The 20,901-nt window shown below is 39.8% G+C and overlaps 1 protein-coding gene across 3 annotated transcripts in view; it reads left to right on the forward strand.

Annotated features, from left to right (window-relative positions):
* rbms3 (RNA binding motif, single stranded interacting protein) overlaps nt 1-20,901 on the forward strand; it is a 201,695-nt gene that overhangs the window by 59,732 nt on the left and 121,062 nt on the right. For all 3 annotated transcript variants that reach the window (XM_088319532.1, XM_088319531.1, XM_088319533.1), the window contains exon 4: nt 12,695-12,786. In XM_088319532.1, the coding sequence (XP_088175658.1) occupies nt 12,695-12,786 (92 nt within the window). The remainder of the gene's footprint in view (nt 1-12,694; nt 12,787-20,901) is intronic.

The raw sequence follows: 20,901 nt of genomic DNA on the forward strand, positions 1-20,901 counted from the left end.
AAGGGTACATTTCAGAAGTTATTTAGCGTGTGTGGGGGGGGGGGGAGTTCAGGCGAGGTGGATGTTCATCCTGGGAGCGAAATTTCAAAAGAAACAACAGCATGGTAGCTTGCAGTGAGAATAGAAGTTTTTCTAGCGTGAGATATTTTAATCTTCAACTTTGGAAATTTGGATTTTTTATTTCTGTTACGCTGCGACACGAGCGCAGATAAGCTGTTTAGAGGATGGATTGATTTTTGTTCTAAGCATCACTCCTGTAGGTGGAGTCTCTGTAGTCATAATTACAGTACATTTTTATAGTACAGTAATAAACTGAAAACAGCAACATAAAAAAAAAAAAAATCTTCAAAATCATCCTATGGCCTTCAGATGACTGAACTTTTTTCCTCGTTCACGACGGTCGCGCTGTAAGGCCACAAGATATCGTTTTTTTTGTCTTGGACTGTTGTAGCCATCGGAGAGGCGGGACAAGCTGCTGTCAATCATGTTGATGGAGGCGTTACGAGGATATGTGTTTGTTTGCTGCTAGGTAAAAGCAAAAAAAGAAAAAAATGAAAACAAGAGACGATGGACGCATTCCTTGGTGTCAATTCTCCAATAAGAACTTAAGGTAACAAATTTGTTTAATGACGCCACATTTGCTAATCAGTCACTAGATAATCACCTACTGGCATATAAACTCATTTGCACACTCTCTGCATGCAGTTTCATCGGTAACGGGAAGTAATTGTGCAAATGGATTTAATCTTAAATTGTGCTTCACCACACTCTCTCAATGATTTCTTCTGTTTTTCTCTCCCCCTCCAATTTTATTATATACTCTATTTAGAAAGAGGCCTTCGGACACACCTCCTTGTAATTTATTTAATGAATTGGGGGTTGGGTTTCACCTGAATTTTTATTATCCATCTCATTTTGGACAAATCTGGGTTTACATCTTTGTGGGATTACGGTGTCGCTCAGGGCATGGTTGGAGAATTTTTCTGGTGCATCATCGGTGACACTCCAAAGTGTCATGATTTGTATTTGTTATTTTTGGTTTAGTAGTTGGTTTCATGTTTTGGCCTTGTTCATGTGTCTTGTCTCGTCTTGTCTATTGTGTCCACCTGTGCTCGTTTACCCAATCCCTAGTGTCAACCAATCCGGTCCTTCCAACCCTCCATGTCTTGTCCAGGTGCTCCTCGTTGTCTCGTCAATTTGTGTGTATTTAGTTCCCTGGTTGCTTTCAGTTCTTGTTGGTTCATTGGCATTTTCACTGTCGCTTGTCCCTGTCGCTTGTCCCTGTCGCCTGTCCCTGTTGCCTATCCCTGTTGCCTGTTCCTGTTGCCTGTTCCTGTCGCCTGTCCCGATCATTAGTTTCCTGTCGTTGTCTAGTTTTTCCAAGTTCCCTGTTTGCCTTAGTTTTCTGTTAATTAAATGCCCTTTAAGTTACCCCTGCCTTGCTTCCTTGCGTTTGGGTCCTCACCTTCCTCAACCTTGACACAAAGTCTTGTGTCAAACCATCAAATATTGAAAATATTATTAAAAAAAAAAAAAAAAATAGATTTCATATCCTGTTGGCATCATGTTTTTTTCCCATATATTGTGTCTGCTGTGGCATCCTCACATTCTGGAAGAAATAAAAAAAACGAGATTTGGGGTTGCAGGATAGCGAGAGGAAAAAGGAACCCATTGTATGAACCCCGAACCGCTCATTTGCCATCTGTAGCCATAAGCGGCTCTTGAAAAGGCGGCAGTGTTTGAAATAAAACAGGGCAGACCAAATGGAGACATTTTATTTTCCTCGCCAGGGCCTGGAGACGGAGGAAATGACCTCAACCCTTTAAAGGACCTCCGCTTCCCTTTCGGCCACTGGGAGATAAAGCTCTGAGAAAATTCAACGGTCTGACTGATGCACCACGACATTGGTCCGCTGCACTGAATTGTGGGAAACGGATGAGATGTGGAGTCTCTCGAGACTTTTTTGACAGTAGTCCGTTTCATTTTTTTTTTTTTTGCTCCTTAACTTGCCATTCCTTCTCTGACACACAACACACATTTCTATAAAACTAAAACTTAGCTTACAAATCTGCTCAAATATCCACCAGCCGTCATTTTGTTGCTGATGCGTGTCGCGGTGATGAATTTATTGTAGATCTGTCTTTTTGTTGCTGTCCTGAGCAGTGCATGGAGCATTTTTATGATGCAATTTAAAGGCCTGTCAGTTGCTTGACCACTATATCCAAAACATCGCTTCCCCTTACCGCAGACTCATCTAATGGAAAAATATAGGCAATGGACATTGTGTTTAAAAAAAAAAAAAATGATTCAGTGGTCGAGTGGAGACTGAGCATAGGACTATTGATAAATGAGGTGGGGCTCTCTCGAAGGGCCTGTTTGGTGTGGGCTTTTTGGGAGGGAGTTGTGGGGGGCCGAGGGCAAAAAAAAGCTTTCTGCATGCGTTATTGGTTTCTCATTAGAGGGCTGAGATATAAACATTTGTCTATGTTGTACACCGTGCAGGTGCAATTACGGACTCGCTTTGCTCACCCCGCTGCCCTTTGAAAGTGAATTATGCGCATGTAAGAATCTTGTTTGAAGTTAGGAATAAAACTGACCTTTTCCCCCAAATCATCAAGTAATAGACAATAATTAAAGAATAATCCCACTGAGGGTAACGCGGCGGGAGGGGGGACTTTGAATTTTCAGTCTGCAGTCGGGAGATGACACACAGCTGGAAAATTAGTTTATTTTATTTAATTATTAGTTTATTACAGTACTTTCATATTTTTAGCCTTTGGTTTATTATCTGTTGCTTCAGTTTTGTGTTAGAAGCAAAGGCACAACTGTGCCATGCTGGACGTTTCGGCATACCCCAGGAGTTTCCTTTGACACCATCCTGGTGCACCTGACATGTAGCGGCTGAAAATAGACTAAACTTTACACCTGGTGCGACCATTTCTTTGTATTGGCGCAGGGAGTGTCACGCGATTTCGGCGTATGTGATCAAGGTGCAGGCAAACAGATTCTTCTCATTTCAATGTGCATTAAACCCTTTTCATCATTATACAAATTAATCCATTGAATGCAACATTGTCATCTTTATTCGAGTTATTTAGTTAAAATCATCCCCACTTGACAATATCCACCCATGGAGGTCTACTCACAGTTCCTTATAAACATACTTTTCATGCTTCAACCTCCTGCGAGGAATCCTGTAACTCAGCTGTTTTGATTGGCCGTAAAGCAAGTTGGCTATGTTCACGCCCACAACGGCGCAAACCGTTTCTAACTCTGACAGGCTAAATGCATCTGCGAAAATACCACAGGGCATGAATATAGATCGTCAATATGTGTTAAATATGACTGGGAACGGCATTGGCAATGATTTTTATTTTAATTTACAAATACAGTAATGGTTATATTTAGTGCTTAGCACATCTGCTTCGGAGTTGAGGTATTCCAGATTCCTCCCACATGCGCGGCAGGTTAATTGAAGACTCAACCTGATGTATCAGGAATGTGTAATACTGTGAGGTCTTCACTGACACTTCACCTTGATTTAAAAAAAAAAAAAAAAAAAAATAGTGTTCTTCACTGTTTGTTTTCCACATGGCAGAAAGTGGCAGGATTGTCAGGAGAAGAGAGAGGGGCAGTGAATGCTTGCCCTCCTGCTTACGTTGCGTATTAACGATTGTAATTAGCAATTGCTCAGGGATAATCACATTGATTTGGACAGATTCTGTATGCAAAACCTCAGTGGATAACACCCGCAGCCTTTGTTAGCACCCTCTAATCGCACAAACACACAATCCCTTTTTCTCAGCTCTAACCCCCCCCCTTCCACCCACCTCTCACTACTTCCTTCCTCACCCCCTTCCCCCTCCTCACTTCTCCACTCCAGTAAGTTGGCCCCTCACCAAGTAGGCGCCTGATTGTCCAAGTTTGTCGTAAATAGAAGCAAATCAGGCCATCGGGCCTTTTCGCTCTAACCTTCCGCTTCCTGTTCTATTTTGCATGCTACGTGGGATGTTCCCCGTACGTGATCGTGTGTGGATGAAGGTCACGGTGAGGCGACATACATCCGTCACTGAATCTCGGCTCAAAATAGAACACGGTTTCCCAAGGTGTTTTTTTTTTTTTTTTTTCTCAAACAGCTCCGTTACGATTCGGGCGAATTAATACCGTGTCATATTACGAAAGCAACTTATTAGTATTGCGCCTCCTCTCTGTGTTATTTCTCGCTTTCTCTTTTCATTTTGTTTTCTTAATCTGGTCTTTAACTGTGGCTGGCGCACCCAACTAATGATCATTTTCTTGATTAGCTGAGGAAACCATAAATCTGGCCTCATAAGCTGACGTTGGCCAAGTCTTCTGCTTGGGGATTACAAACAGACACTTACCAAGCGACAGGTGGTAAAGCTATTCAGATGAATGGGGGGCCCTTTTTTATTTCCACACATTTAAATGTTTGCTCTGTCTCGAGATTTTTTCCATGTTCCCAGGGCCCTTGAATTCCATTGATCCGGTCTTTGTTCAAATATTTAGCTTGCTCCCTCAACCTTGCCGTGAAGCTTTCAGGTCTGGAACCTGATGTGATTACATTGCTTATTACAAACCTAGTGTGTATAATGTGGTGACACGGAAAATGGCAGAATGAATTTTAATGTTATTTGTAGGCGTACACGCGATGGAGCGCGTCCACTCTTCCGGGGAAGATTTTTCTTCACGATTTTTGAGTGTGTCTGTGGGTCACTGATGTTCGTCTCAAAGGAGCGGTTTAGATATTCCGCACAAAACTCCTTCATAGAATTAGAATTTCCACTCAGTTGGTGAAGTGAAAGAATCACACTTCTTCATGGGTGTAAGATTTGCTGCAGCTGTTCCACATCATCAGGTACCATATTGAACAGCCTTTAAGGGTTAATTGACAATCAAACGCCTTCACTTGAGCATACAATTGTGCTCATTGTTTACATAGAACACAACTCAACTTTATTTATAGAGCACTTTAAAAATAAGCACAGCTGCATACAAAGTGCTGTAGATGGAGTAATCATAAATACAAAGACAAATTGCCCCTTGATCACTTGTCCCCTATCCACGGGCACTTTGCTCTCTGCAGATGTCGAGTGCAAATCTTGCACAAGGACACTTCTACACCTGGCAGAAATGATGACAAGAAATACATTACGGCCAATGGGCTTGCTGCCTGAGAGATGAATGCCTTCATCACGAAGCCATGTTGCACGGTTGATGAGTTAATTGCTCAAATCACTATTCCATTGTCATATACAAAGGAACTGTCTGTGAGACTTATTTTGCTGCTAATCGTTATTGACTCCATTCACAAAGATGGATCTGATGGTGACTCCAAACAAGTACGCGAGGGATGTTAGCCTCGAGTTATCTTAATAATAGTTAGGTATTATAATAATAACACGGCAAAAAATATGAGCGATTTGAATATTTCTTCGCCATGCTTTTTTTTTTTGCTCTTTGAAATGAAAATCTCAAGTAGGATATAATTAATTAAATGTAACCCAAAATTGCTTATTTTACACTGCTAAGCTAATTAAGATAACCAGTTGATCCATTTTGAAACACTGATACGCTAAAGTCAGAATTTGGTTTGCATTCCTGGACTGTTACAGAACACTGTGTGTGACTTATTTTTTATTTTTTTATTTTTTTTTTTTAAGGAGGATTTGTTTAATGGGATTAAGCATTTTTTAAGAAATTAGTTCTAAATATTGCAGCTAGAAAAATGACAATATTACTCGTGTTTAGTACAAAAATACAAATGTTAAGACCGCTAAGGTTAATATAGGTCAGGTGTTATTTTCTTATTTTTCAAAATCTTGGTCAAATAAAATTTTCTTGTTCTGTTGTCAGATAATTTTGCTTATTTTAAATAATATTTTTTCTTCATTTAATATTTTTTCTTAAAATTTCCAGTGGAATTTCTGCAGTGTTTAGTGACATTTTTATTAGTCTTTGAATGTAAAGAATAAACAAATAAATAAATAAATGTTCAGACTTTGGCTTGATCGGTTATTTTAAAAATTACACAATGGTCACCACGAATGAAGGACTCATATTTCGCTATTGTCATGCATATTTGCCTGTTGATTACCCCATTTATCGTCTTTATTAAATCAAATGGGTATTAAAAGATGCCAAATTAATTATTAACATAGATGATGAATCACTCAAGTGTTCGTTGTCCAACTCTTCCTGAAGGACAAACAATTGCCGTGTTCATGCTGCATACCATTGTAACGCTATATGCCTTTTACTTGCTTCATTATTCATACTTTGGGTGTTATTATTCTATTGTATGCGGTGCAAAATGGGGTCGTTAGTGCTGAATATGAGAATGTGAAAAATGGAAATATTGGTGGGAGGAAAAAAAACAAAAAAAAACGGTGTTGAATATGGAATGTAGGAACTCCAAACAATCCAGACTATTAGCAGATAAAGAATGGTAATTTTCCCCGGGGGTAATTAGGATTTGCATAATTTGATAGTGACTGCATGAATGATGCATGGATGATTGATTCATCGATACATGCGTTCTAATGACGCCCTTATCTCAGCTCTCCGAGGAGGACGTTTGTGCAATATGCAGCCCGAGGTGACGTTTTCTATCACTGCAGACCCCCTGCAGGAGGTGATGTCAAAAAGCGGCCCGTGTCGTGTCATCGACGCGCAAACGCAACACGGCCACGGCGGAACGGCACCGCTTTAAGTAACAGAGGAAGCCGAGCGCCGTCCGCCAGTAACTGATTGACGATAGTCCTTTTATCTTGACATGCTCCGTCTTGGAGCCAGACCAGGAAATATGATATGACAGCTCATGTTCCCCTTACTCCTTCAGGAAGAACGCCGATGCGTGTGTGTGTGCGTGCGTGCGTGTGTGTCATGCTGCCTGTGTGCTTGTGTCAATACATTTTAGGAGCTTTATTCGTTTCCTTTGCGTGCTCGTTTTTAGCAGAAAACAAGCATACAGTCAGTCAGCTTTTAAGTGACAGGTACAAAGTTGATGCTTGTGTTACTACAGAAGTGAGTTCACAGCAACACATTTCCGTCTGCATTCCCCTTGCGCTCGTAACTTTAGAAGACCTGCAATGAACACAGTCACAGAACAGATTGTGCCTGGCTTTGCTTTTTTTTTTTTTTCCCTCTCCCGCTTTTATTATTCTTCAAGGGGATTCTGTGCCTATGCCTTTTTGTATGGGTGTAAAATGATGTTATGCTTTCATTGGAATATCATCTGCAAAATATGACTCGCAAAGCTCTAACAGCATGTCTTAAATAACTAATATGGGGTCATCTTAGGGTACTTTTACATTAAGGCTAATAAACGTGTGGAATTATCCATCCATTCATTTCTATAGCGCTTATTATCCTCATTAGAAAGTATCCAAGTTGACTTTTGGGCAGGAGGCAGAGTGCTGGCCACCAGCCAATGGCAGAGCAATTGTGTGGAATTAATTGTTCGTTAACGGTGTCTTATAACAACTGAAGTAAGTAAGCAACATGACATCAGCCTGTAGGCAGGGGTTTACGGCTTTCGAAGATATATTCTCGTCTATCCTATTATTTAGTGTTCAAATAAGTGGTTGATTTAATAATTTTTTTTTTTCAGGAAAAATTAGTCATCTTGCACTTAAAGATGACGCGGATGTGGAATTTCGACTTTTGTCAGTGGTGGAAAGTCAAAAGTTGCCCTTAATCACAGATCACAAAAGTCAGTTGACGCCTGCCTTTAGAATTTTTTTTTTTGCATTCTTATGGCCTTTAACAATGTTAATTTTTTAAAAAATATTGCAATATAAAGATTTATTTTATCGAAGAATTTTGTCTCTGTTGATTTTTGACAATCTGTTGTAATGGACTGTAGAAAGACAGAAAAAAAACAAAAAAAATGGTCATGCTTACCTGTCGCAATAAAGACATGCGGTTATATTAAATATGAAATCTAAATATCAAATCTATTAAAACTTAAATGGTTATCTTTGTGTTTGCACTTCTCAACGTAACTTTCTATTTCACTTAAAAAGGTCAGCAAATCCCAGGACTAATTGCCTGATCGCTGTGAATAATTCACTTAAGACTTGCAGTCCCACTATCCTCTAAAATAATTTAATAATATTGAAATTAATTGTAAAGAGCAATGATTTCAATCTTCATTATCTTCCCAACTTCTCTATTAAAAGCATAAATAGAGAGTAGACAGAGTTTGTATGCATATTAGATACATATTGGAGGAGACATTTTTTTTTTATTCCGAGAGGCAGTTTACTGTTAATTCGGTCTTTTGCAGTTGATTCAGCTGACCCCAAGAAAACCTCCTCTTCGGCTGCCTTTCATTTGCACGCTTCCTCACAGCCGTCTTCCCTCCATTCAGGTTTGCCGAAATTTAGGTCAGTGTTCTCTAAAACACTCGTGAAAGTTTGATAAGTGCACTCTTGGTAGTTGGGGTGAATATGAAATGGGTAATTTGAGGTTTCCAGTTGAAAATACTCACAGGCCAAAGGCGGCTTGATATTCTGTCTGGATCTGCTGTGATAAATTCTAAAATATTGGAATTCAGCATCTTAGAATAAAACATTTTGCATGTGAGATTTATTTTATTTTTTTTAATGTCTGTTTGTTTTTGTCGTCATGAGGCTGGGTCAGGTATTTGTGTCAAGTCAAATTTATCAATATATCAGATAGCAATCACAAGAGAGTTTCAAAGGACTTCACATGCCAACAATTGACAAATATTTAGGACAGATCCTGATCTTAACTCCCGGGTGGGCCACGAAAAACTAAAAGAAACGAAAAAACAACAACAAAAAACAATAACAATCCGGGGGAACTGAGAAACCTTGAGAAGGGACCACAGAGGGGGGAATCCAAATAACGTGAAAGTCAACCAAAATGAAGCACTGGAGGAAGTCGACTTGGGTGAAGCGGGGACTCCCTCACCCATTCGATCACTCCTGTAATCTCCATAGCAACGCCTCAGAGGATGTGGTCACCCTCAGATCTTGGACCGTTCAGTTGCTGCAAAATCGAAACAGAGACTTCCAATTCTGTCACCATCACCAAATTCCCAAGCTGGGGAAGAGGAGGCAGAAAACAAAATAGAAGTAGTTGTACCCTGCATTTTTCAATTAGCAATTTTATTTATTTTTTTCCTTTTTGGGGAAGAAGCCACACTATACTATTAACAAAATAGGTTAGTTGCATAGTGCTTGCCATGTTCTGGTTAGTTGCTTTTCTCTTTTCCTCCAGGTATATGGTGGTGGGCGGAGTCTCCCGTGTCACACCTGCTCACCATTAATTGTATATATATTTTGAAACACTTTTTTTCCCAATGCATTCTGTCAATTCATGTGATCCGATTGGAACATCCCTAATTTAATTGATTTAATTTATGAAACCCTGACTGTGGATGGTGTGATAAACAAGGCCATTTTAGCATTCTAGGTGGGATGTTTTTGGTTGTGTTGCATTGCTATTTCCAAAATATTTCTGTTTGTGTATTTATATTTTTATCTTGCTCTCCTGATTTTCCACCATCACAGCATCTTTTACGTTATAGTTTTAGAATCCCATCAACGTTTCAAGATCAGAATAGAACAAACAATGTTGTAACTTAGATTCTGCGGAATTTCCAGGCAAGCAAAATGGATGCGATTATCGAGTTGATGAAATAGTTGTGGCATTTCGACTTGGGCTGATAAATGTGAGGTCTGTTCTAATCCGAGCCAGGACTGATGCAGCTTCATTGGGTTGTATCCATTTGGTGAGGTATTGTCTTGATAAATGATGATGTCTGAAGTTGGGTGCATCCCATCATCATCTTTGAGTTTATTCCTCTGAAGGGCGGATAGACTGATTTTGTTTACTTGGAATAGAAATTTGCCAAGTTTAAAAACATTTGTACATGGTTTGAATCGGATCACAGCGATCAGATAAGTAATCCAAGTTTGTTTGTTTTTTCATTTTAACCGTGGCTATTCAACCCATTAGTGAGATGGGTAGACTTTTTCAGCGTTTCAAGCCGGCATATATGTTTTGCAGAAGTGGTGTGTATGATTCCGATTGAGACTTAACTTTGATTACAACGGAGACATTGTCAGTGAGTTTTGCCAATTAGTTCTCAAGAAATGAGACGTGTCCTTCTTGATTTGTTTTGGCAGTCTGCAAGATTTTGAAAGTGTGCTGCTGACATCTGCCAGCATACATTGCAATTTTAGAAGTGAGTGTCCCTCGATTTTTAGTCCATTCTAATTTGTAGGACCTCATGAGGTTTGACGTTAGAATGACAACTAATATTCGTTCGATTAAAAAAAGAAAATAAATTAAATGTTAATTTCTGACAAGTGCATGATTGTAAGAAAGTGCCACATTCAAGCACCCAACTTGTACATGCCATGACTTGACAGTGCGTTTTCCAGAGCATCACTAAATCATTTTCAGTTTTCAGTCATTTGGGCTTTTGATTTTTCAGAAACCGTGAATCTGGCGGGTCCACATCACGCCGCTCAACACACAGCATATTAACACAACCCCATTTCACAGCCTCCATAATCCTCTCCACAGTAACAAATCTCTCAAAGGTTGACAGCATACTAGAGCTGCTGCCATTTTTCCTCTCTCCCAACTCTATTTTTCAAACACACACACATAAACTCACATTTATATTTCTCGCAAATATAGCAATTCTGTCCATCCACACCCCCCCCCCCTGCCCCAAGCCCCCTTCTTTCTCATTCTTCTCTCACTCATATTTTCCCCGACTTTAACAGCCACAGCCCATCTGGAAATTCATCACACAGAGGAAAGCTGAGGGAATGAAACCCACGGCTGTGATTTATGAGTTATTGCGATCTTGACGTTCTCCGGGATGTATCGGAGAAGGGGGGGGGGGGGGTCACGTTCGTGTTAATTAAAATTTGGTGGCGGATTAAAAGCAGTCAATGGTGCCCTCTGATCCACATTTTCAGAAAGAAAGTGTAATTACAAAAGGATAATGGGTGTGCGGTGGGGTGGGCGGTTTGCCGCCACGGTTACCCCGGTGTTGCAAATGATCACACGGCCATGCATATATGCACACACATTTTGGGTTTCTCACCGCGCACTGGCCTGTGTATGGTTCTTTTAATAGTTAATGTCTTATTTACAGTCTCACAAGGTGTGGGCAGTTGATTCCCACTCCCATGTTTTTAAACGTCAATGCTTGTATACAACTACTCTGCCTTACAACCCCATCAAGTTTTCTTGAAAGGGGTCTATTTATTTGGACTTGTACAAATGAGTTTAGAGTTAGAAATTGACAGAAAACATCTAAAAAGTATTCTGGAACCTTTTGGGATATCATTCTTTGGATACACGGAACAAATTCCAACGCTTTAAGAGCAAGGGAGGACGACTGATCCAAAGCATACCACATCGTGTCAAGCACGGTTGAGGCAGTGTTATGACATGGGCGTATTTGTCCGCTAATTAAACAGGATTGCTGGGTTTTATTGATGGTGTGATTGCCGCCAGAAATAACATGAATTGTGAGGTGTAGGGCTAGAAAAGGGGTGGGCAACGTAAACTACTCTGAAAGCCACAAAAACCTTTTCACATTTAAAGTGACACACGCACACATATATATAGAGATATAGAGATATAGAGATAGAGATATAGATATCTATATATATAGATATAGATATCTATATATATATATCTATTTATATATATATCTCTATATATATATCTCTATTTATCTCTCTCTCTCTCTCTCTATATATATATATATATATATATATGTATAGATATATATATATGTATATATATATATATATATATATATATATATGTATATATATATATATATATATATATATATATAAATAGTGCTGTCAAGTGATTATTTTTTTTTAAATTAATTAATCACAAAAAAATCCATGATTAATTGTGATTAATCTCTTTTTTCAACTATTTTCTGCGAATCTTGTAACAGGTATTTCCTTGAATAATATCTTGGAATGGATGCAAAACCATCAAATATAAAGAATATTTAATTCAAACACCGTTCTCATAGTTGTCTTTGATTCTTAAATACGATCTAAATGGAGACATCTTTACAAGCAATTTTCTTCTAAACATTTCTCAAAACTGCCCACAAGCAGGAATATGGCCCAATATTTGCAAAGTATGCAAATTCTTTTTGAAATAAATCAAACTGTGTTATCTGAGTTAAGATATTTAATTTTGACAGCCCTAATATATATATATATATATATATTGCTTCCCATTGAATTTGATGTTCTTATTTATTGATTCAACAAAAAACATTTTCCGCCTATTTTTCCGTTTACTCCACAGCTGTGTGTGTGTTATGAGCGAGACTGATGTGTGTGTTTTGCGTGGAGGTTGAGGTGAGCAGAGTTCCTCAGTTTGTTATTAGAAAACCACTCATCCGTGCCTCTAATTAAGATGCATAGCATCCCCCAGAACGTCAGTGCCGCTAATTATCAAACAATGTAGTGCTCACCAGATATAAGAACTGGCAGCCTCTGTAGTCATGTTACTAACCTATTACTGCTACAATTACCAAGCGTCTGTCATTCTCCTTGTTAGCCATGTTTTTTATTTTTTCATTTACTAACGCCTGTCTTTATTTACTCCCTCCTTTGCATTTCTTCTTTTTTTCCCCTCTCTCCAGGCTATGGCTTTGTTGATTTTGACAGCCCAGCTGCAGCACAGAAAGCCGTGTCGTCTCTCAAAGCCACCGGGGTGCAGGCGCAAATGGCCAAGGTAGGCTCTCTTTTCGCTTCCTTGTTTTATCAATGGCCCTTTGTCACACGTACTGTATACACGCCTTGTTTAAAACCATGTCCTTAAGACATATTGCTAGTGACATACCACCGAGGAACATTTTTATGATGGGAAAAGATTTTTCACACACTTCTTTTGGCTTGCATTTCCACACAATGGGATTTGTTTTTTCTGTTTATTTAAGAGGCAAATGTGCTACAGCCTTCATTAGCAGACACTGTCTTTGACAGTGTGAACGCCGGCGCTCGCATATTTATGTGCTTGTCTCGTTAAATGTGGGTTTGACAAGTGGCTAATTATATTGTCTGCCGTATTATTACATTGAAGGAGCTTGGGTTGCACAGGTGATACAAGCTATTTGGTGATGCTTTTACATGGAAGAAAAACAGTGGCGGAGAGTTAATGCTGTTTTCACTTGAGTTGCATTGTTTATAATGAGTGGGCGTGTAATTTTGAACCATGACTCTTTACTGTGCATTCTAATGCACCTGAAGTCGTCCGATTGGGGATGCAATTAGAAATGCCGTGAAAAATATGCTTCTGAAATCACCTGAATGCATAACAAAGACTGCAGCGTGCCCTCACACGACCTCTGTTTAGCTATCAGCTAGTCCGTGTTTTGCTTTTTTGGGGGGGTGGGGTTCGCAGATTATGGCAAACTGGCACTCGTCAGACCACAATCAATATTAGCTTGGCATTAGATGGCTACGGTTTGGTTATTTATTTATTTATTTATTTATTTTAAATGGATTGGTCATTTTCTTTCTCCAAAATCACAACAACTGTGTTTTAAATATTTGGGTTTGTTTCATGACAAACCTCTGACAATCCTCATAAGTCGTCAAAATGTTTCAAAATTTGTGTCGTCAAAAAGTTCATGTATTTTGCCTTTTAAGACGGGAGGAAAAATCAACGTAGGCAAACGCTCGGCTCAGCAGGGCCGTCTCTCATCTTTGAGGAGCCTGCGCAAGCTAAATCAAGCTATTTTTGTGTCGCACCAAAGCAATGAATATGGTGATGGCTGTGAGTGATTTTTCTTACTCGGGATGCTGTGTATTTTATCTGATCCTGAAATCCTCAGCCACCTCCTTACGGAAGCCAAAGAAGCGCTGATGAGATGGAGAATAGCGACGGCGCCGCTGCAGATGACAGACTTGATGATAACGATGAGGGTGGCAATTATTTTGATGAGATCTGACAGCAGGAGATGATATTCTCTGGTGGTGCTCAGGTGTGCCATTTCTCAAATGCACCATTTGGCTCTTCCCTCTCCACACCAGTGTCCTTCTTCCAATATTTATAAGAGGTCATCCTCCTAGAATACTGATCAGATGTCTCTCATTTTAAGACCGTACTTTGCATGGCTCCTGGTTGAGCCGTCAATATTTTCAAGTGAAAGGTTCTTTGTTCCAACGCAACAGTGGCGACCATTTTAAGAACGTTTGCATGTTGTGTTCATACAAACGATTGGACGAGAGTTTTGTGCCACAGCACTCTGCTTTTATCACACTTGCGAGAGGCATTAAGGCGTAGTTTGCTTTTATAGACTCCCTCTGCATCTCTCTAATGCCGCTACCACATATCTCTGCCATCATTCGTCAGCCCCTCAATCCCGCTTCCTCTTCGACACTGACCCACCTTTCTGTTTTTTATCAAGCAAACGCTAATTTGTATTCTCATCCATCATTCATTCTGCTCGCATAGATGAGCTGAGTACAATATATTTATTTCGACAAATATCAGTCGGCCACCTTTGAGCTGGCCTAGCCTCTATTTGTTCTAACATGTTGAAAGAAAATATTCAGGATAGTCGGCGTGATCAATATTTTTTGGACTGAATACTGTTTAGCTAGTTTAAATAAACCAATCAGTGATCATGATCCGATATACGTATATGTATATTAGTGCTGTCAAAATTAAAGCGTAAAATGGAGATTAATCTAAAGATTTATTTTTTTTAACTCAGTTAACTCATTTTGATTTACTTAAAAAAGAATTCACATACTTTGCAAATATTGTACCATATTAGCTGTTCATCTTTTTAGCATATCATTACAGAAGAAAACACTGCGATCAAGTTCCTACTGGGCCTTGCAAACCGACACTGCTGGAGTGGTGCTTGCCGGCAGTTTTGAGAAATGTCTCAATTGAGCTCATATTCACAAATATGAATATGATATTCCAGTCAGCCACTCAGGAAAAGTAGTTTCTAAACAATCCTTAGTCTGATTGAAGTTCAGCATCAAGCCTGTTTCTTCCCTGATTTCAGATGTCTTGAATCTGAGTTGATTTCAAGAGTCCACGGGTGGTTTTAGTCTTGCAGTGTACAGGGGAAGAAGGAGTGATTTGCATTTCTGGTACCAGGCATAGAACAATTGGTTTTCTCTTTCTGCTAAAGCAGCTATGATTAAATTTCCCCAACTCACTGCATTTACTCCGCTCATTGCAACTGTGCAAGGCGGCTGAACCTCATGCACAAATCATGTCGCTGACTTTAGCTCACAGGTTATTAATCCTACAGTTTAACCCCTTGTTGTACATCGTATGGACAATTTTCCACCTCAGCTGCATGTGCGCCAAATGAAACAAGAAAGATAGTGTCACTGGAATTTTGATACAATATGCAAACAGGAAATTCAGATGTACTCCCTATGATATAATTTGTTTTGAGATTTATTGGAAATCAAGACGCCACAAGGTTTGGAAGTCTGAGACAAAATAGAGAACAGTGCAAAAGGAAGAAGAAAATAACATAGATGAGTTGAATTGAATTTGTATATGTGGACTGGGAAGGCAGTGCCACCTGTGAAGAAGTTGATGAGTTGCAATTAAGGAGAGCCGTCTGATATCAAATTGGGGGAATTGATCATATATTCTATTTGTTATATATGGAGATATTTATGCATAAAATGAAATTAAAAGGGCTCCAGGCAAAGTACAAATTTTTCATCCAGGAGAAAAGAGCTGGTGCCGGAGCACCATCAGGGGTCTATCTATACACGTGCCTGTGTGAATCTAACACGGTCAAAAATATCTGGTTAATTACAGCATTTTACATATATGTTTCTATATGTATATATCCTCTTTGTTCAGTAATCAATCATCAAAAAAAAATATAGTTTTCCTCGTCTGTAAACTACCTACCTGCATGGTGCCTCATCATTAGTTTCCAATTGCTCCTGAACACACTCCTTGTCCATTTTGTCACCTATATCTCTCCTCTGCAAAGTAATAGATAAAGAACAAATCAGAGCTACGGGCTTTGAGCTCATTAAGTGAAACCATCACTGTAATCAATTTGTGCCCCCTTTTTCCGCTGTCCTAATGTTGTTAAACTGCATGTACTATGACAAAGCCTTATTTTAAACACAGCTCGGAAGGCACGAGAGATACAAGAGGAAAGCGGAGTGTCCCTTGATATTCAGCGGAACATCCGGATGTCACTCTCGCCGCACTCTCCTCGGAATTTGAAATACCAATGCACCCCAGATGAAACATTGCCCCGCTTTTGTCTTGCTCTCCCCCGGGGATGGTGACAGCGAGAGGGAGGAGAAGAGCCATAATTAAGACACCTAAAGGACACTTCCCCCTGTGCCCCCCTCTCCTGTCACTCACCTCACACAAGTCACAGATAAGAGCACTTAGCATTGCTGGGGAGTTTCTGGAGCTGGTACATTCAAACCGGAATCAAATTATAGCGTGAGTAGATGTTGTCATGTGGATAATGTGCTCATCCAGGATGTATTTATTGTTATTCATTTAATATACATTTATTTTATTTTATTTTATTTTATTTTCCATCGCTGTGTGCCATTGCAATCATCTGAAAAGGTTCCAATTCTAATTTCAAGGGATTAAGATTAAAAGATTTAAATTAATTGAGTTAACCCGCTAATTTCAAATCATTGTTTTCCACATTTAAATCAAGCTTTTGGGCGTGAATAATTAGCATAATTTCCAGTGAATAATTCAAAAGGCAGGGTGAGTATCCAGTGAAAATTGAAAGTTTTTCACATTTTTCACATATATTATACCCACACACCATGCTAAAGGTTTAAAATGGTCATTCTGTGTTTCAATTAGTCCATACACTGTAGCTTTCCATCCCGAGAAGGGGGAAAGAAAGAAATGATGAACAGAGTCAATGATAACGGGTAAATGCAGTGTCTAGCTTTTGCAGATGCAAACCTGTCAACCCGCCACTCACCTCGCTCTCCACAGGCTGCCATTTTCCCCTTGAGCCAATCAGACTGAATTACGGGAAGGGCACCCTCAATTGTGGTGTCTGTGTCACCGAGGTAATTCCGTCTGACAGCTGCTTGCTTTCAGACAACAGCCAGCCTTTATGGAAATCATCCCAATTGTGGCTGAAGTTGCCTTCTGCTGATAGAATTTGAAATTTAGACCAATGCTTCTATCATGTGCGTTTTATTTTTTGAATTATCTTTCGTGTAGCTGCAATTAACAAAAAATATCTCATACTGTGGCATGTTCATCGTCGTTGGGGAATCTATTTGAATTTGGGAAATGTTTCTAGCATGAAGTATTTAATAACTACAATGGAGAGTTTTATTGACTTAAATGAAAAATAAATAAATAAATAAATTATATAGCTTTATATCTTTATATCTTTGTCAATGGCAACACAACCTTGGTAATTATTGTGGCAATATTTTCTATATTGCCGTTTAATATAATAAACGCTGAAAAACTTTCTAGTTTATTTCCCGCAAGAAGAATGAATGCTCTGACTCATACTGCACGTCAACCTTGGTCAAAGAGCCACATGCTGCTTCACCAAGACTAAAAACAAAGACATTTACCGGATAACATGTAGCAACGATCAGTCCTAACATTACTCAGTGTTTATTTATTGAGCATTTAACCTTCTGAGTGTCTGTGTCCTTAAGTAAACGCCTGTTCACTTCGATCTTTTTCTATTTATCTCGATGACTTCAATCATTTACAATTCTCAGGCAGTAAAAGTACGCCAGAGCAACCAAAACCAGAACCTCCATAATCACGTTGAAACACTGCACAAAAACACATTTTATACAAGTTTTTTTTTTCTTTTTTTCCAGTGCAGAATTACGCATTGACTATATAAAAATCAGTTTGGCCATGTTGTGATGCCATTTGGGCTTAACTGCATTCTGCAGAGAAGCAGGTTTTGCAAATTTTCGGAGGAAGGATGTCTGGTGTTGTCACTACCCTCATTAAAATCGCCAATATATAACAGGACTGCTGAAGCTACAGGAAACAACATAAAGGCTTGGCCTGCCCTTCATTTCACATTACTGTGGGGAAATTATGCAAAAAGCATCATTAAAGTGCCTCAATAAACGGAACTGCAAATGTTTATGGTAACACAGTGCTTGCGCCGGCCCATCAACTACTAGTCACATGCTTCACAGGCTTTAACTCTGTCTTTGCTCGTCCCGTCGTTGTTTAGTCTCACGTCCTTCCACTTCTTGCCTGTCCCTTTTTGTCTCAAGGGGATTCTTTGCTGTCAATATCACATTTATATTCGCGGCATAAGAATCTCCCTGCGGGTGGGCTCCAGTCAGCAGTCTTCACTTTATCCTTCCTTTAAAGGTGACTTCTGTGATGTTTTGGCGGCATTAGGAGAGTAGACCCCACAGTTTGACTCAACATCAGGTGACCTCTGGCTCAAAGGGATGCTTGAAAGTGCTGTTACAGATGGTTGCTGACAACAACAGTAGCGCAGAAGCTCGCTAACCACCCTCAGGGCACCGCCTAATTATGTGGATAATTCAGGAAATCGTAAATCGTAAGTACGACACGGTAATTGGACAGATTTTTGGGAATCCAAGTGCTCACTCAGCACTATCCCTCATGTCTTATTTCTTGCCATATTCCCCCAGCCTGCTATTGCGGTGTTTATGTACGCCGCACTTGGTTACCCTTTGCCATCCCCTTGACTCATTTCCGTCCTTGCTGTAATGCAATGCTACGCAATAGTGTCATGGCGACATCAAAGCAATTTAAAAAAAATTTAAGCGAAACAACATCAATATCTGTGGTGCATTGCAGTTTTTAAATCAGAAATAAGCTGATGAAAAACAAGCGTCAAAACCAGGCATGTCCTTGCCATCCACACAAAAAAAGTCTTACAAAAAAAATGCCTTTGACTCAAATACACTTTGTATCAAAATGTAGGCCATGCTGAGGGGCACCAAAACAGAAGCAGTTAAAAACAAACATGTAGATAAAACTGTCATCATTAATTGAGTAAGAAATAGTTCTGAGCAAACCTCATGTGCCTGAATACCATTTAGTGGCAACGCTGGGCTGAATTTATACTCATCTACTAAACAACATTAATAAAACAGGTTACGTTCCTTGCAGATCTTTCCCAATGCTGACTTTTCGGTTTGTCTAGAGGTAATTCACCAAATTTTGACAGTAGCTGGTCAGAGATTCCACTCCGACTTAGTGGAGGAAATTTACCGAAATAGTCGTGATTTAATAAGATCCTATGCAAGAGCTGTTAGACGAACTAATATTTCACTAAGAAATGCGGGGGTGCAATACTAAAAAGCCCCTTAGGATGCATATCCACGACTCAATCGCTTCTGCATTAATTGCATTAATATAAAAAATGTATAATCATCCATTGGGCTGTCATTTTTTTAGCAGGATAATATGCTTCAGTGGGCATTAACGCACTGCCCTCCCCACTCATACTGCAGAACTCTTAGTTTTGAAGGACAAAGCCAGCGAGAGTGAGACGGACCATCTGACAGACTCTGGCTCCCAAACACCTCCGCTGGTTTCCACTGTCTATGCCATCTAATTAGACTTCAATCATTTGCAGGAGCGCTGCTTGCGGTAAATGATTTCACCGAGCAGAGCGAAAAACCGTGCCGAGCTGTGAGCCCGAGACGGGAATCCCAGAGACGAACTAGAAATCATTGTGGACTGAAGCGAATGGCAGATAAAGGTAGAAAGGGTTGCGAGATAAATGGGGCCCAGGGAAGGCACAATCTCAACACAAAGACAAAATGTCTTCGTCAGACATTGTGTGCTGCAAGCTAATGGGGAAAAAAAATATCACTTAATACCGATTTTTTTCGGCTAACGTTCCTTATTTCTAGACTTTGAGACTATCCTGACACTCCTGGCAGTTCTGATCCAACTGAGAAAAGGTTTAGGGTAGCTATATATGTATATAGAGATGACATACCTCTCTGTGCATTCCAAATAACAGAGTTTGACTGAACAGAAGCCCTTGAACTACAGTTTGTGTGTTCATATACTGTGCATGCCTGTATGCCAAGCTTCCCAAATCACTCAAACAGCATTCCAAGCATGAAATAAAAATGCCAATGGCCTGTATTGTCACCATTTTTCCAGCACAGCTACGCTTGCTTTGAAGCAAACACAAATATGGCATTTCCAGTCTCGATAATGGCCACAGTGTGCAAGTTATTAGAATCTCTTTGATGTGACAACTGTGCCAACCTGCTCGCGCTCTCTGCGAATTGATCCGGCTCAATTAGCCGGCCCACAGAGACCACGTTCAAAGGATCGGGCCTCCACGCTCAACCGTGCCGCACATCCGCCAGGTGAAGCGCTTTCAATTCATTTACTTTGGCTGAGACGACAAACTGTGGCACGACTCGAGTGTTGGAACGATCATTGAAGCAGTTTCAGTGCTAAGGGAAAGTCTGGTAAATCCTTAAACACCTGCTAGTTGTCTTCCTGAAGTTTTTGGCCTATTTTTTGACAGTGCTGTGAAGCATTTCCCCGCGTTTACTCTTATCTGCTTTGTGTCTTTACGTATTGAACGACATGTGCACACAACCGTCTCCTTTCTTTTTGAACCGCTGACCCATTTCGATTTGTCTTCATCAGTCATGCCAATTAAGTTGTCGATTAGATTTCGCCGTGCCAGCTACCCTACCTTACTCCTCCATGCATCCCATTATCTATCCTTCCCTTACCTGTCTGATGCGCAAGCACTGTTTGAGTATTCACGGAATATGTTCCTTTCATTGAATTTTATGTTTATTTCTTTCCTCAAGAGGGCTGTATTTTTATCTAGTCTAGTATCGTTTTATCCATTTCATT

The sequence above is a fragment of the Idiotropiscis lumnitzeri genome, chromosome 16 (genome assembly GCF_059441095.1).
Source record: "Idiotropiscis lumnitzeri isolate Australia: NSW breed Sydney's pygmy pipehorse chromosome 16, RoL_Ilum_1.0, whole genome shotgun sequence".
NCBI lineage: Eukaryota > Metazoa > Chordata > Actinopteri > Syngnathiformes > Syngnathidae > Idiotropiscis > Idiotropiscis lumnitzeri.